This window comes from Pleurodeles waltl, chromosome 9 (assembly GCF_031143425.1).
Source record: "Pleurodeles waltl isolate 20211129_DDA chromosome 9, aPleWal1.hap1.20221129, whole genome shotgun sequence".
Lineage (NCBI taxonomy): Eukaryota > Metazoa > Chordata > Amphibia > Caudata > Salamandridae > Pleurodeles > Pleurodeles waltl.
In genome coordinates, this window is record NC_090448.1 from 31,583,901 (window position 1) to 31,602,296 (window position 18,396).

General features: G+C 45.4%; 1 protein-coding gene across 1 annotated transcript in view; it reads left to right on the top strand.

Annotated features, from left to right (window-relative positions):
* QRICH1 (glutamine rich 1) overlaps positions 1 to 18,396 on the top strand; it is a 259,056-nt gene that overhangs the window by 23,574 nt on the left and 217,086 nt on the right. The window contains 1 exon segment of the mRNA XM_069206198.1: positions 15,232 to 15,567. Coding sequence (XP_069062299.1) covers positions 15,253 to 15,567 — 315 coding nt within the window. The 5' untranslated portion in view covers positions 15,232 to 15,252.

Genomic DNA, 18,396 nt, shown 5'->3' on the forward strand with positions numbered 1-18,396 from the left:
GCCCTTATAAAAGACCTTTACATTATTATACCTCACATACTACACTCTTGCACCTTCCGACGCACCAGTGAGCCCCATTAGGACATCTCGTATTTGAATAAAAAATTGGCCTAAGGCACAAGTCACATAAAACAATCTCATACCTACCAGTAGGTTAAGGGCATGATCCCGGTAATTAAACTTATATTTCCTAAAAATTGTCTTTAAAAACTTCTTCCATTCATCTAAAAACCATAAACAATCCAGTAAAAATAACTACATTTTCATTTTAAGCCACATGTACACAAGCCCAGGTCATCACTAATTATGGCTTTTATTTTTTGATCCATATAACAAGGCTTTAAGCCGACCCTGAATTTTAGCACCACATTCCTTAACTTAATGTTAAGTAGGGTCTCTAGATAGGGGACATTTTCCTCATTTCTCCACCCGCGCACCATAAACTGGATAGAATTGGTTTTTTTTTCCCCTCCAAGTAGCCTAAATCTGCTTCTCTAGCACTTTTATTTATCACGGCATGCGACTCCTGCTTCCGTATTTGTTCTCTGCTCCAGTATTAATAGCTAAGCCTAGGAATGCACAAATCTTCTCTGGCCGTCCTCTTGTTGTGTAGGCATTTTAGTTATAGCTCCATGCGTGTTATTTTAGCATACTAAGCCTGCCACTGTGCACTTCAACCTAGATATATTTTATTCAGCTTTGTTTATTATTTTAACAATAGCCACTTTTGCAATCTTGTTTTATTTATCTCTATCTAGCTGTTTTTGCTTAGGCCAGCACTATGTCCTCAAACAAGACATTCTTGCTCACTCCGTGCTTCGTTTAAGGCTGTAGTAAGATAGGTTGCCGGTGAATGTGGTAAAAGTTTTGTCTCTGGCATTCATAGAAAAACCTCCTTACGTAGGGAAATTTTCTTAGGACATCAGCTGTTTTATTACAAACACACTTACTCGTCCGTTACACGTTAGAGGGAGATTCCAGCCAGAGGACCACGATTGTATGCTGTTTGCTGAACGCTTTGCTGCAGCTGCTTATGCAGACTTCAGGCCTTTGCTCAGGAATGGGTGATGTCTTCCCAGGGGAACCTAAAGGGCAGAATTAGAACTTAACATGCGGTGCTCTATCATAGCCTGGGTAAGAATTAGTCTATTGGCTCTAGTGACAATATTGTAGTGTTATTTCTATGCTTCACTCTCCTTGTCACGATTCTAATGCTGTATCGTCCTGGTTATTGCAGTACACGCTTTGCTAAAGATGCAGTCGCTTCATTAAAACGTTATTGAAACATATACTGCCTCTGTTTGTCATTGTGTATGTGAGACTCATGTAAAAGAGAAATGGATGAGACCTGAGTGACCACGATTTCCCTGAGAAATCAACTGTCATGCGTGCGGCTGCCCAATCATCCCTGTCCTTGGGTAGGGATGAGACACTGCTAGTTAGCCGGAGCAAAACCCAGATTGGGGCAACAGGCGTCACCTGTAGTGGGTAAGTCTCACTCCCCCACACTGCAGGCGATTCTGCAGCTCAAAATCTAGTAGTCTCATTAGAATAATGAGAGCCTACGAGACACTCCCACTTGGGAAGACCAATTCAGTTCTCTTGTCATCATTTCCTTTTTACATAATCTCGCCATTTTAGAAATCCCCTCTTCAGACCGGCTCAACCAGAATTTAAAAAAAGGCTTGCATTCCCTGGTAGCTCCATGCCGTCATTTGGCATTCCGCCCTTATAGCCTGAATCATACTTGGAGGGGGGGGGCCGTCATATCAACTACCACCAAATAATCAACGTATAATAAGCAAGAGATATGAGCGCCATCCATTTTTGGCCAGTTACCCCCTAGCCCCCTTTAATACATTTGGCAAGTCAGACAAAAATATGGCAAGCAGTTGGGCCAAGACGCAACCTTGTTGCAACCCATTCTTTATAGGGATCTTCTTTGATAACGATCCACCAGCATCTAGGATCACTTGGGCCCAGTTTTGCAGATGCAGTCTGTAAAGAAATGGCTCCCTGTTGCAGTTACCCCCCACTTTTTGCCTGATACTGATGCTGACTTGACTGAGAAGTGTGCTGGGACCCTGCTAACCAGGCCCCAGCACCAGTGTTCTTTCGCCTAAAATGTACCATTGATTCCACCATTGGCACACCCTGGCATCCAGATAAGTCCCTTGTAACTGGTACCTCTGGTACCAAGGGCCCTGATGCCAGGGAAGGTCTCTAAGGGCTGCAGCATGTATTATGCCACCCTAGAGACCCCTCACTCAGCACAGACACACTGCTTACCAGCTTGTGTGTGCTAGTGAGAACAAAATGAGTAAGTCGACATGGCACTCCCCTCAGGGTGCCATGCCAGCCTCTCACTGCCTATGCAGTATAGGTAAGACACCCCTCTAGCAGGCCTTACAGCCCTAAGGCAGGGTGCACTATACCATAGGTGAGGGTACCAGTGCATGAGCACTGTGCCCCTACAGTGTCTAAGCCAAACCTTAGACATTGTAAGTGCAGAGTAGCCATAAGAGTATATGGTCTGGGAGTCTGTTTTACACGAACTCCACAGCACCATAATGGCTACACTGAAAACTGAGAAGTTTGGTATCAAACTTCTCAGCACAATAAATGCACACTGATGCCAGTGTACATTTTATTGTAAAATACACCACAGAGGGCACCTTAGCGGTGCCCCCTGAAACTTAACCGACTATCTGTGTAGGCTGACTAATTCCAGCAGCCTGCCATACTAGAGACATGTTGCTGGCCCCATGGGGAGAGTGCCTTTGTCACTCTGAGGCCAGTAACAAAGCCTGCACTGGGTGGAGATGCTAACACCTCCCCCAGGCAGGAGCTGTAACACCTGGCGGTGAGCCTCAAAGGCTCACCCCTTTGTCACAGCACAGCAGGGCACTCCAGCTTAGTGGAGTTGCCCGCCCCCTCTGGCCACGGCCCCCACTTTTGGCGGCAAGGCTGGAGGGAACAAAGAAAGCAACAAGGAGGAGTCACTGACCAGTCAGGACAGCCCCTAAGGTGTCCTGAGCTGAAGTGACTCTAACTTTTAGAAATCCTCCATCTTGCAGATGGAGGATTCCCCCAATAGGATTAGGGATGTGACCCCCTCCCCTTGGGAGGAGGCACAAAGAGGGTGTACTCACCCTCAGGGCTAGTAGCCATTGGCTACTAACCCCCCAGACCTAAACACGCCCTTAAATTTAGTATTTAAGGGCTACCCTGAACCCTAGAAAATTAGATTCCTGCAACAACAAGAAGGACTGCCTAGCTGAAAAACCCCTGCAGAGGAGGACCAGAAGACAACAACTGCCTTGGCTCCAGAAACTCACCGGCCTGTCTCCTGCCTTCCAAAGAACTCTGCTCCAGCGACACCTTCCAAAGGGACCAGCGACCTCTGAATCCTCTGAGGACTGCCCTGCTTCGACGACGACAAGAAACTCCCGAGGACAGCGGACCTGCTCCAAAAAGACTGCAACTTTATCCAAAGAAGCAGCTTTAAAGAACCCTGCAATCTCCCCGCAAGAAGCGTGAGACTTGCAACACTGCACCCGGCGACACCGACTCGGCTGGTGGAGAACCAACACCTCAGGGAGGACCCCCGGACTACTCTACGACTGTGAGTACCAAAACCTGTCCCCCCTGAGCCCCCACAGCGCCGCCTGCAGAGGGAATCCCGAGGCTTCCCCTGACCGCGACTCTCTGAAACCTAAGTCCCGACGCCTGGAAAAGACCCTGCACCCGCAGCCCCCAGGACCTGAAGGACCGGACTTTCACTGCAGTGCCCAAGTGGAGGTTTCCCCGAGGAAGCCCCCCCTTGCCTGCCTGCAGCGCTGAAGAGATCCCTTGATCTCTCATTGACTTCCATTGCGAACCCGACGCTTGTTCTAACACTGCACCCGGCCGCCCCCGCGCCGCTGAGGGTGAAATTTCTGTGTGGGCTTGTGTCCCCCCCGGTGCCCTACAAAACCCCCCTGGTCTGCCCTCCGAAGACGCGGGTACTTACCTGCTGGCAGACTGGAACCGGGGCACCCCCTTCTCTACATTGAAGCCTATGCGTTTTGGGCACCACTTTGAACTCTGCACCTGACCGGCCCTGAGCTGCTGGTGTGGTAACTTTGGGGTTGCTCTGAACCCCCAACGGTGGGCTACCTTGGACCAAGAACTGAACCCTGTAAGTGTCTTACTTACCTGGTAAAACTAACAACAACTTACCTCCCCCAGGAACTGTGAAAATTGCACTAAGTGTCCACTTTTAAAATAGCTATTTGTGAATAACTTGAAAAGTATACATGCAATTGAAATGATTCAAAGTTCCTAATGTACTTACCTGCAATACCTTTCAAACAAGATATTACATGTTAAATTTGAACCTGTGGTTCTTAAAATAAACTAAGAAAATATATTTTTCTATACAAAACCTAGTGGCTGGATTTGTCTCTGAGTGTGTGTACCTCATTTATTGTCTATGTGTATGTACAACAAATGCTTAACACTACTCCTTGGATAAGCCTACTGCTCGACCACACTACCACAAAATAGAGCATTGGTATTATCTCTTTTTACCACTATTTTACCTCTAAGGGGAACCCTTGGACTCTGTGCATGCTATTCCTTACTTTGAAATAGCACATACTTCCTACACAGTCCCTGAAGGTGGAATAGTAGGTCAGAATCGACCCCTAGCTGCTTCAACATATCCCATAACAGGCTCTGATCCACCAGATCAACAAAGTAGATGCCCTTGTATCTCGATTTACTTTTTTGCCAGTTCTCAGAGACTAAAACAATTGTCTATTGTTGAGTGACCTTTAAAACCACCTTTTTCTACTTGAATTAGATTATTTAACTCTACCCAGGATTTCATTTGACCTAACAATAGCTTTGCAAAGATTTTTTTTGCCCATATCCAGCAAGCTGATTAGGCAATAACTTGTTGGCTTAGTAGGATCATCTTTCGTATAAATTGGCCGAATTATTGCTCCCTTCCGGTTCTCAGGGACGCGGCTGGAGTCAAGAATTTTGTGAAAAGTAGCGTAAAAGAGTCTTGCCCACCAATCAACGTTATTTTTTATTGTCATCGCTGGAAGGTTGTCTGGACCAGCTGTTTTGGTTAACTTAAGAGCCACAATTATTTCTTTTATCTTTTGCAGGGAAATGGATAACCGTAGGACTCAACCTACCTAAACTTTATTTCCTCGGTCTAATCCAACCTTATTTCCTCCGTATAAATTGCTCAGGTGCTTATTCCAAATCAACTTCTCTAAGTAATCACTGCGTATTCCCAGTGGCTTTTCCCTCCCTCACCACCTGCCAAAAACCGCCTAATGTTGTGAGTTCCTATCACATCTAACATAACTTTCCAGTTTCTATTTGTAAGCTCCCATTTCCTCTTCCTCACGATGTTTTTATAATCTTGCTTAGCCGAGCTAAGCTTCTGCTCTGTTCCTTTAGTGTGCCATTTCCTGAATTCACTTTCCAGCTTCCGCACCTTCTGAGACTGGATCCCACACTCTTGATCGTGCCAGGTATTTTTATATTCCCTTCTAAAATGTCCTTGATCTTTATTCTCCTATGTTTTAATTTTACCTTCAAGCAATCTGCTACTTGTTCAATTACCCTTTCTTATCCCATATAATTATGTCATTAGGATCTTCTATCCCCCTAAAATCCCTATAATTTACCATCAGCTCATTGAGTACTTTTAGGGTATTTTCTGTAATCCAGGTAGTTATCCGACGCGGGTACTCAACCTGCAGTGCAACCACCCTTTCTCTTAAAGCTTTATTCCCTGTCCTGAGTGTTAACTGTAGGGGCAGTGATCACTACTCTCTTGATGCACGACTTAGTAAATGCTTGCACTCTGGGGCATGATTCTGAGGCATAGTCAATAGGGTAAGCTTGATTACCTATTCGAAAAGTCCGCTTTGCTGAGCGGTCTGTGTTCATGCGTCCATTGATGCAGAACAATCCTAGGCCCAGCCTAAGATTTTGACTAAGGCCCTATCCCAAGCCGTACTCTCTGACGTGGGGAAAATGGCTTCCGGTACTTGTTCAGTGGTCAGTAACTCTTTATGCAATTTATCACTACTTGGGTCTAGTTTATGATTAAAATCTCCCAGTTTCAACACCAACTGCTCTACTTTACCTATATACATTGCCTGTAAATCTTCCTGAATCAGACCCAGCTGGATATCATAATTTGCTGTCCTCCCAGGCTTAGTATATACATTGATTACGATGAGCTGCTTTGACCCTCCAATGTCTTTATAAAAGTCTACATGACTGGCTAATAGCTAGTGACTTTTTGTTTTCATCTTTGTCAATCTGTTGGCTATTCTAGTTGAGGACAAAATAATTAGACCACCCGAAGGTCAACCTGGGCCTAACCGAGTGGCATCCTAGGAGACCCTCAGAAATCCATCAACTGGTTTCAGTTCTTCGCGCAGCCAAGTTTCCTGGAAACACATTATATCGTACTTTTTCAACCTCTCTTTGAATAAATCTGTTTTAAATGCTTCTTATAACCTCCTAAGTTCCAGGAAAAAACAAAAAGCTATGCGAAGTGACTGATCCCTAGCCCAACTCTTTCAGCCCCCACTGCTATAATCAAGGGGGTTGAGAAGGGGCTCAAATGGTTCCTCAGCATTGGTCTTTTAGGGTCTGCAACTATTGTTACATTTAGTCTGCTCTTACTTCTGTCCCCACACGCTCTTCCATTTTTAGGACCTTCTAGTATGTACTGTACTTGATTTGGGAGCAGCGCTGCATGGCAATTGAGGGCTCTACGGTTCTCTCTCCTTTCTCCAATTCCCTTATTTGGACTAATCTTAATGCCCTCCTTCTCTAATGCCTTCTCGGCCCTCAATACTAGTTGTCTAACGCATCCTGAATAAAAAAAGGGCCTTTGTCACCTCACCCACTTCAACATTTGTTATGAATCCTATTTGCCTTATATCCTCTTACCCAATCTCACATAGGCTTGGGCATTTGCCCATCACTTCTAATGGTCTCGAACGAGTCAAGGACTTCAGCTTCCTCCACCGCTTCCTTCCAATCTCCCTTCCCAGAGTTCCTACATACTCACACTTCCACAGTTACCCTCCACCTCCTCATAGTTCCGAGGCCCCAGATGGTAATAAGGGGATACCCTTCTCCTGTTGTTTTAATGTTTCTTCCCCCTATACTTTTCCGCTTGTTACCTTCTTTTTAATGTCACTAACATTCCTATTTTCCCATGCTTTCCTTCATTACAATCCTTTGAGCATGCCTCTTCTCTTTTATTAATTGGTTACCTTCTATTTCTACTACTTTGTCCCCTTTGAGACGTGCTCACTCTTTTAGGGATACCCACTTCTTGCCTTTGTCGTGGAGCCGTTCCTTATTTCTTATGCCAAACTGTCTCCCCCCCCCCCCCCCCCCCCCCCTCCCAAACCCCTGTTTTGGAGCCTTTTCCTTTTAATATCCCTCGGTTTACTTTTGGTATATCAATATTGAGTATATAACCCCTTGCTCCCCAACCTGGACTCCTTTTTAATTACCAGCATAGGCTGTTTAGAGCGAGATTCTGATGGGAGCACCGTTGACTTTGTTGCATCTATTAGCTCTCCTTCACTACTTTCTGCAGGTGTGCCCGTCTCCTGATCCTTTTTCTCTGACACTGGCTGCACAAGTATTGGCATACAGCTATTTATTTGTTTTAACTCTTCTGTAATCCCTTGTAGTTGATTTTTAAGTGATTTACCTAGATCATTATTCACAGTCCACTTCTAAAATGGGCTGTAGGGTTATGGGAGAGGAAATATCTTTTACTTGCACTTCTGTCTTCCCCCTCCTAATCCCACTTTCTCTGATGTAGTATAAAATGGGAGTCTTTCAGCCAGCGTATAATTGTTCCCCCAAGGTGGGAGAGGCAAGGAGATAAAGATGGCCTAGGCTCTTGCAAGAGTACCCACCCCCCTCAAATGTTTTTGCCCATCCCTCCCTCTGAAAAATAAATCCTCATTCTGTAGGGAATCTGAAGTAATAGAACTACTTGCTGTAAACCGTTCATCTTTGCTCTGATCAGTGTTTAGAGATTTGTTTTCCTTTCTGTGACTTGAGATACATTGGCAGCCATTAAAAAAAATATTTCCCCACAAATTATTTAATTGACGCCCCCAATGACGTTACAGCTATTCCTTCCCTGCAGTCTTTCGGAGCGACCTCTTGCCGTGGTGTCTAAAGCATACCTCCTCCTTCAAGACTGATATCGGTATCTCCTAAAAGACAACACTCCTTAAGGAGTCCATTTACCCCAGAGAAACCTTTCAAACACTTCTTTGGGCCACTCGCCCCACATGTCCGCATTTTGTTTCGAGGGCATACTGTATTTCTGTTCTCCTAGAAATAGGTTGACTCTATAATTTAGAAAAATTTCCTCTAACTCCCAGTTCTTATGTCACTACCGCTGCCTCCACACACCGTGGTTCTTATCCACCAGTAGACTTCAGTTTCTTATACCCTGCCCCAACACAGTTCGACAATTCCGACTCTTTACACCTGCTTCTGCGTAATTACCATACTTTGTACGACACCTATCACTTCCACCAGGATACAGGAGCTCGTTGCTAGAGTTGTGGTGCAGTCATACAGGGGTTTGCAGGGCACAAAAACACAAGTGGCGAGCACGGTAATAGCAAACTGTGATATGTTTTCTCCTTGTGAAGGGTACCAACAACTTCCAAGTTAACTGCCAGTAATTCGAGTAATATAAAACACGGGACTTACTCCTGGCATAGAATTTGAAATATACATCAGCAGAAAGCCCTTCTCCAAAAGAGCAAAGAAAAGAAAATTCAAAAAGCAATTGGCACCAAGAATCCTCTTTTCCTCCTTGGTTCTTCCTTTGGATATATTTGGAGCATAAATGAGCCTTCATTGTCGAGCTCAACCTGCTTGGCCGGCACTGCACGATACGGCAGTCCGACAAGCCCCAACTTCACCAGAAGTCAGGGAAAAAAACGCCACTCCTGCCTCCCGGTGCACCTTTGTGACCACAGATCCTCCCGGGCCTTTGGCAATCTGGGAGAGCTGCCTTGACTATACTCCTTCTCCAGCCAGCAGCAGCCCAGCCGCAGCACTCATACCGCACCTGCTCCAGGCTGGGAAAAGGACTCTGCACACTCCCTCTTCCATGGCCTAGTTTAGACCGACGGGCGACTGGCCGCAGCTTCCGGGTCTCAGGAGAAGCACAGGCAACGCTGGGGAGGTGCGGTCCGATGGCGGCCGGAGGAAATGGAGGAGACCGGTCTACTCCGGCAACAGCGGTGGCGACTTGCAACAGCAAAGACTGACCACCCTGCTGATGACTGCATGCTTGGGGGGAAACTTCAGTTCCACAAATGTGAACTTTTTGAAGGATCCTGCACAGCAGACAGGCTTAATTAAGAGTTGAAAAAACTTTGTGAGGGAGCAGCACAATGTGCCAAGTACATAACCAAAGTATTGAGTCTGGTTCTCCCTGAACACCTGTCTTTGGAGCTAAGTGCCCGGGAGAATAGTATCCATGTCTAGCATGTAAGGAAAGTCATCGGAGCACAGGGTACCTTTTAGTTACTATTGAGGCCAACTCTGGCATATACATGTGTTATGGTGGAATATATTGTGTAAAATATGAAGACTGCAGCATATTGAACAAGCAAAAATCAAAGTAGCATGGAGAAATTGACTGTCTTCAAACAGAGAAGCTGAACAATGCAGGAAAACAAGTCTGAAAACGTGTCCAGAGTACAAAGCTGAGAGACTTTCAGGGGACCCATAGATGAGCCTTATTCTCCAAAATGCTGAAATGGCCCCCTGAGGCGAAATTACAAAGAAGTGAGGATTAGCTATTACATCTAATGGTAGTTTTAGTGGTAGGAGAATAAACAACACAGTAACTGCGTACAATTGAAATTGCTTGTTGGTTAAACAAACCAGAAAACACCCTTCAGCCTTACCACTACCAGAGAAAATAATTGTTCCTTGACTCTCACTGCCAGCATCTAGACTCCCAGCCAACATGGCCTGGAATTGTGGCCACTGCCTTTTTCAGCAGGAACAACATTAAAACCCAGTCTGAGAATTATTTGGGTCATGAAGGATGTATACTGCTGCAGCTTCCAAAAAGCATAGAGAAGTGCATGAAATGTTTACTGAGAGAATGTCTTCAAGCAGCTGACCCTCCACTCAGTCGGTGTCATCTGTGTGGTGTAGTCCTTTGATTGATGTGTGGGGTGGTCCTTTTTTAGGTTTCGCCTGCGATAGCGCATGAGCTCTTGTTTGCGTGAGAAATTGTATACATCAAGGGGCTTGAAGCCCACCCATTGCTTAACATTTGTCAGTTTCATTGTCCCTCGTATTTGCTGGCTTCTGATTGGGCAGCGCGTGCCTGGTTCACTTCCTCTTTTAGCTGGAGCATGGACTAAGTATGTATTTTTCAGCTTGCTTGCTGATCGCGCTAAGATTGAGGTACTACTTTTATTCTTTTTCCTTGTCATCCTTTTTGAACCTCTTGCTATTTGTAGTTATGTTTTTTTACTATGCCACACACACTTCAAAAAAGCCATTTTCTCTTTTGAAACAAATGTTTATTGTGACAACAGACGTTATCTGCTTTCAAATGTTTTTTCACTAAAACATGGACTTCGCACAATTGGCTTTATTTATGTGATAGGATTTTTACAAAATTATTAATTTTTTTCTTTTTCACGCATGGGGAGATGAATTGTTTTGCTCAGAATCACAGGGATGTTGTGCTGAGATCTTATAAGCATCGGCAAAGCCGACATGTCTCGCTTTTAAGACTATTGGCTGTGCCTCACCTCTTGTTCATGCTGTACAGCATGTGCATTGCTGACTTTGGCAATGATTTGTAGTCAAGCTATTTAGTAGTGCGGTTGTTGTACACCATGGCTAAAACATAATGGTAAACAATAGGAGCGTGATGCATCCAGCACTACTGCACTTAAAAAAAATAAAAAAATAATTAAGTGCATTAGCCCAGGCTGGGTCATCGCACTTTTTAAAATGAATTGTAGCCACACAGCAAAGCATTCAATTTGTAATACAGTATGGCGGCAAAACGTTGCCAAAGACAAAAGTTTTCCGAGACAACACCTGCTGGCTTTGCCAATGCTTGTTGTCCCTTGGTACTGCATCTGTGTAGCTATTTGTACATTGCTTTTGTGAGTGACCAGTGGAGTGTATGTTTCTGGTTATCACTCTGTAGTCGTCTGCATTGGCTAAACCTGATCAGGGCTCCCAAACAGATGGTTTATTATTTTCCTTCTTTAAGGGCTTGTCTGTGTTGCATAGGTCAGTCCCAGCTCTTTACTCCTTGACGATCAAGGAAGGTCTGCATGAACTGTAGTGGTCCAGTGTCACAGAACAGAGCGGTTTCCAACACTGAAACTAAAGTATTGAACAAGGTTCTAACTTGCTATGATTCGTACCACTCTGTCATTTTTTGATAGAGACACGTTTTCTACAGGGTTTCTCTCTGCAGTGCACTGCATTGAGGGGTGGGGGGCGGTATCAGCCCATGGTGTAAATAGAGTCACTTTAGGGGTTGACCTTGCTGTGGTACCGGAACACATTTGGACATGTGGCTAGGTTATATTGACATGGCAGGGAGGCCTCCTGCACCTGGTACTATTAACCCCTAGTATTGAAAGACCAATTCAAAATGCCCTTTAACTGTTGTTAGACTGCTTGGTCCACTTTGGAAGGTGTGTGCTGCCCAACAATTCCATGGTGTTTGCCCTTCAAATGCTCCAGGTTGTCCCTCTGAATCTAAAAAGTAAAAATATTCTCTCTCAGGCAAGCAGCACCTTAAAGTCAGATAGGCTAGATAGGAGCTGGAAACTGATTTGACAAACACCAGAATGTATATCCATGCAAATGTTCATATAACTTAGTAAGGGGCCTTGGCTCAAACTAGCTAGCTGCGCACTAAAGTAATATATGATGATTGGGTTGTTACAGTCTGATATTACCAAAATACTTTAACCAATGTATTAGGCTTCCTTTTTATTTTGTTCACATCCTTGAAAAAGCAGCATGAAGCTGGAACAATAAGTTGATATTCATCCTACTAATCAATAAATTGGCTTCTAGTTGGAATATCCAACTTGTATTTTAAGGATACTGCAAGTTACCGATAAGTTCCATGACCATATAGAGGAACAAGACCAAAGGCAAAGTTTATTTATAAGGTCCTGGAACTCCGAAGTGACTTGCAATATCATTTTACAGTGTGGTGGGGATACTTTATTCCGTATAATACATGGCCACACCATTGCCCCATAAAATGCTTAAATTCTTGGTGTGTTGCTCTTTCGTATGAAAAAGACAGGGTGTTTGCTGACAAGAAAAATAAAAGTAGAATGTGTAGTGTGAAATTAAACACTCAAAACAGCAGTTAAGAATTTGTTGCAAAAATATTTTAGAATCTGTTTTAATGTCAGATATAAACATGATGACTGCCTTCTCAGTCAGGAAAATACAACATGCGTCCAGGAGCTGAATGGCAAAACACATCATATGCATAGCTAGTTTCCATTTGCACTAGGTGCACAGCCAGCTTCTTATACCAGGTGCATGTCGTAGGTGCAGCTTTGTGGGGCAGAATCATCTGATAGTGTGAGCTCCATCTATGTATCTTTTGTAGTCCAGAATGTAATTAGGCCTCAGGATGTCGGCCATCTTACCATGCACAGAGGGCGACTGTGTTGTCTCGTTGTGCACGGTGGATACACTTGCCGCCGATCCTGGAATTGGAGGCCTAGCAGTTCTTCACAACCTAAAGGACTGCAGTGCCCTTTTATACCCTTCCTTGAAACCAGATCCGTTGGAAACCATAAGCTGTTGCTCTTAATTGTATTACAAGCTGATGTGGCAGGAGAAAACTACTCTCTGAATAGGGAAATTGCTGTTTAGAAATTGTCTGGATACAAGTGGCACCACTTGTTCAGTACAGCACTCACAAGATCCCAAACAATTTTTCACTGGTTATAATGACTCTGGACAACCAGGTGGTGAAATGCTGGAGTCCTTCCAAGTGTAGACTCTGTGTATAGGTAGTAGAGCTTTCGTGAAGTGGGTCAGATTTAACACTGTACAGAACTCTCTTGCTTTTGATAAACCGCTTAAACAGCAACTGGCACAAGGAGTCATCCACAGCTTTGTGTTTTTCCCAGTCTATAAATTTCTTTGAAATGCATAGTGAAGTGGTCCAACACAGAACGAACTAGAATAGCTGATCATAGTCTGGATGTTCTCTGTGAAAGCCCGGGTGTTATAATTGAAATGCAACATGCACTGCTGAAGAAACAAAAAACTATCTCTACTTATGGCAGCATAGGATAATGGAGTGCACCACACTGGGTAACGAGACCAGGAAGAGGACACTGTTGACTTATAAGTTATGGCAATCAAGGAAAGTAGACCCCAAAACACCCTCGGTTCTTCAGCACTGATTGGAGTCCTCTGGTGCACTTTAGAATGGGGATTGATGTCTGCCCTGGCGCTGCGTCAAATGTTGTTTGGCATAAAGTGTGCGTTTGAAGAGATCAGAAAGTAATGCTGCCTTCAGCCTCCACTCCAGAGCTCTCACATGGTGCCCATTATGAGAACCTGGGCCCATAGTTCACTGTATCCACAGTACATTGGTCATGCGCAGCCTAATAAAGTACTGAAACACACCATTATGAAAAAGCAAATACTTTAGGGGATACAGGATGAAATAAAACATGGCATTTGATACCACATGATGACTGGCCAGCAGGACTGCTGCAGGCAAATGAGTTAATAGTATTTGAGGGGGGGGGGGGTGTACGGGGTGCAAGGGCCGTCAGAATTGGGGGGCAGGTAGAGAGCACATGTGGCATAAAGGTAGGGGTCACATGTGACATGAAACCGTAGTGAAGCACACTATGTCTACATATAAAAAAACATGCCAGCTACATCATTTTGCAGGCAGGGGAAAAAATTACCCACCTTTTATGCAATCCAGTTTCCAGATTTCTGGACGAAAGGTGGGATTGCCAGTGTTTGATTATATTATTGGCGTGTGCAAGGTCATACCTCATTTGACCCTCCCCCATCATGTGATCAGAGGCACACATCCCTGGTGTCTACTGTGGTCGTGTGGCTCTTTGCAGGGTAAGAGAGGTATCACTGGAAGCCACGGTTTCGCAGCTTTACAGCGGTTCCTCCCTTTTTGACAATTCCTTGCGAACACAGAGTAATCTAGTGTCGGTGGTTGTGTTCTCTTGGGCACCTCGGCCTCCTTTGCATTTCTTCAGCGCGGCTCCTCCAGGGAACCTCCCTCAAAGGAGAGGAGTCATGCCTACTAGACTCCTGCACATGCAGTGGGACCCACTGGCAGACAGACCGCTCCTCTTTTTTGAGGTTGGGGAGGGTTAGGGTGTTTTATTGCTGTGACACGGGCAGCACAAACCCTCACCAAGCTTCTTCTGCTCATACTGTAGTCGATCATCCGTCTTCACAGCCGCAGTGAAGCACCTGCCTCATCTGCTGTTGCCTTATGCTTCAAATATGGTGGTCCTCGGGCAGTGGTGTTGGTGTGAGAGGGAGGCTACATGATGCCTGCCCCCCCCCCCCCCCCCCCCCTCACAAGTGCGAGGCAACGCTCCAACAGGCTCCTCTGCTGTCACAGCAGCTGATGCACAGCCTGGTCCTCATGCCCGCCAGTAGCTTCTGTCGCTGCCAGGTACCTGAGTGACTGCACCACTGTTGTCCATGCCCCCTGCCATGTTGCTGCTCATCTGTTAAGTGTGGCAGTTTCTACCGTCACCCCAGCCCCACATTTGGACTGGGCCCATCACATTACATCTAGACTGCTGTGTCATGTGGCGAAGGACCTGGCGGGCTTGGAGCTCCGTTGAGCGATGGCATGCTCCGCAAGCACAGGACTCGCCTCATTTGTGGGCCACTGCTTGCCGTCAGTAAGGCTGTGATCTATCCAAAGAAAAATTTGGCAGAGTATTCACACATTAACAAACCAAATAGATCGATCACTCAAGACGCAGGATTTGTTTACTAAATACTCTGTGCAGTGTGTTGGAAGTGCATTTTGGAACCTGCATTCCTTCCCCTGGAAAGGTGCTTCTTTGGAAAAAAAAAAAAAAAAAAACTGAAAGGAATTATTTTTTGTAACTTTGTCTATTTTTGTCTCTTTAGGATTTTTAAAGACCTGGCGAGATGAATAACTCTCTGGAGAACACCATTTCCTTCGAAGAATATGTTCGTATGAAAGCACGGACCATTCCACAGCACAGGATGAAGGAATTTCTCGACTCCTTGGCCACCAAAGGTTCGGAGGCCCTTCAGGAGTTCCAGCAGACGGCCACCACTACTATGGTGTACGAACAGAGTGGTAACTGCATCTACACTGACAGCACTGAAGTGGCTGGGTCATTGCTTGAGCTCGCTTGTCCTGTCACCTCAAGTGTCCAGCAGCAAGTCCACCAGCAAGTCCAACAGGAGCAGCAGATACAGGTTCAGCAGCAGGTCCAGGTAAAGTGGGGCTCTGTTAACTGACTTACATGTCATCACATACTGGTTGTGCTTTCTTCCGCTTGAGAGGAGCGGCCCCCAGAACAATTGGCCACTGAAGAGTTGTGCTTCTAATGCTAGAATAACATTTCATACTTTAATCACCATCTTTAGCAGAATAGTTACAATGTTTTCGATTTATGTTCCCCTGACTTCCGTATTGCAGACGTCTTTTCTTCTGCATTGAATGTTCATTGATTCACATGCTTGCACAAAACACTGGGATCATATAGGGAAATTAGATACTTACCTCTAGGCGTCATTCAGGTAAAAACGTGCATTGTCCTTTAGTCTTGCCAGGCTTTTTGGATTGATCCCTTTTCAGCTGTTATAAGATCTCTGAACAGGACTACTGTCTGCGTAAATCCACATGAGGAATTGTATTTTTCTGAGTGGATTTCTGTCCAGATTTTTCCAAAAGATTTTTTTTATTTTTTTATTTTTCAACTGTTTGAACACTCACTGTTTTTAAGCATATGCTATTTTACTTTTCATACTGCCCTTATTTTTGTTTCAACGTTTTCTTAAATGTATTTTCTTTTTCGGAATTCAGGTGATCACTGTGCCTGTTATGTCTGCCACCATCTCCGAAAACGTTGTCCGTTGTAAGTTGGGTATTTAATGCCTGAGCTGTCTATCATTATTATGACAGGTATTGCATGCAAGTACTTTGAATACTAAAAATTATAATTAAAGAATGTGACCTAAAACCTATAGAACGAAGCAGGCAAGAGCGTGTCTCACTTGCTCGATCTTCCGTTGAGGCTGCCGACATCCAATCATCACAGCAGTAAGAACATTTTGAGGGAGGAAGCTTGGTTTAGCATTGACACAGCTTCAAAAATGCTGAAAAGGGAGTTGTGGCCGAGCAAAATAGGAGTGTTACGCTTTATTTATTCATGTCAGCCAAAGAAAGTGAGATTTACAGGCGGATCGTGCTGAAACTTGGCAGATTTCCGAGTGCGGGGGCCTTCCGGTGCATTGCATTTTTCCTCCTGGCGAGCATCAGAGCTAGATCTGTGAACCAGTTTGTAGCGGTGCCTGTTTTTTCGTGCTTGTAAAGGCCAAGCAGGCAGCTGGCCGCAGTGTGTAGATTAGAACGGCTTGACATGGGTGAGGGCCTTGCATACCTCCGTCCACAGGTGCTCGGACATCTCCAAAACATATGTAGCATATCCACCCCTGGAGTGCAACAGTGACAGCATTCGGGCAACTCAGTGGGGTATATTTTATGTAATCTGGTTGGTGTTAAATAGGCTCTGTGCAGGATGTTATGTTGGATATACTTCAACCAGGCGTTGCAAGACACCTTGCGCAGATAACCCAGGACTCTGCTCCGCTCCTTCACAGACACACCGTGCATGGCCAATATCTTGTTCCCAGGTCAGTCGGAGCTTCACCAGTGGGTTGTGTACCTTATAGGAGATGGCCTTCGTGAGCCTGGAAATCTGTGCACATTTCTGCATCATATGCAGGGTCTGCAATGGGAATGCGGGACAGGTTTTTTTGTCAGTAGTGCACCAGAGGCATTCTAGCGGTGCCACCAGGCAACTATGCACTGAAAACTGAGCCGCTAGGAGATCCATTTGCTCTGTTAGGAGGGCAGATGACACAATTAACTCGCCTTTAAACAGATCACCCAGGGTGCCCATCCTCATGGCCTTCCAATTTTCTGCTCCGGCTGTGGCTACTGCGATCCGAAGGTGCTCTACGGTGGCTCATGTGCATCATCTGAAGGAGGTTGTTTGTTTGAGGACACTGCCAACACCAGACCAGGAAGGAATAATTCCAGAATCTGAGTTTGCACCTCAACCTATTTCTCTGCACCCACCTCTTCTAGGTTGTGCCCTGCAAGCCAATGGACCGGCCACTGGAGCTAGGCCACCAAATAATACACTGGGTGCCCCAGTCCACCAGACTCAGGTGACAACTGCAACATGGAGAGGACCACCCTGCATCTCCCTCTGTTCCAGATCAGTCCACCCATCATCACGTTCAAGATACAAAAGGTGCTGCAGAAACATGGAGCGGGTGGTTCAGGAAGCAATGAAGAGCCTAGGCAGCATCACCATTTTCACAAGCAGACATCCACCCCTTTACTTTCAAATACCTTGAGGTCTGCGTTTCCATCGCAGTACATGAGCCCCAACCTCGACAACCCCCGCAGGGCATTCAGAATGCAAAATAAGCAGGTCTTAGTCCAATTGATGCTCCGTCCAAAGGTGGCTCTGAAGCAGTCTTTGATGTGTATTCCATTGGCTATAGCAGTGCGCACGTCCCTGATGTATTTAAGGCCGTTGTCTGTGTATAGAGAAGCAGCATGAAGCTGGCCATCAACTGGTATGGCTCAGTCCTGTCCAGACTGCCATAGCAACTGCACCAGTGGTCTCATTACCAGTGCGAATAGCAAGGGTGAAAAAGAGCAGTCCTGTATCGGGAATGACTGAGAGCCGTCGCCCTGACTCTTGCTGTCTGCTGCATGTAAAGGAGTTTAATCAAATGTAGTATACCATCCCCCGCAGCACCTCAAACAGGTAGCCTCAGTCTGGGGTAATTGAAAGCCCTTTCAACATCCAGGACCTGTCACGCGTGGAGTAGGGCAAGCGCAACAGGGCCTCCTGCATCAGCCTGTGCAGTCTCCGGATGTTGAGAATTCTAGTGCTGCTTGGTATGAAACCGTTCTCATCTTGGTGTATCAATGTGGGCATGTGCTCCAGCAATCACGCCGCCAGCGCCTTGCTAAGGACTTTACAATCACTGCCCATCATGTACAGCGGTCTGTATGAGGTG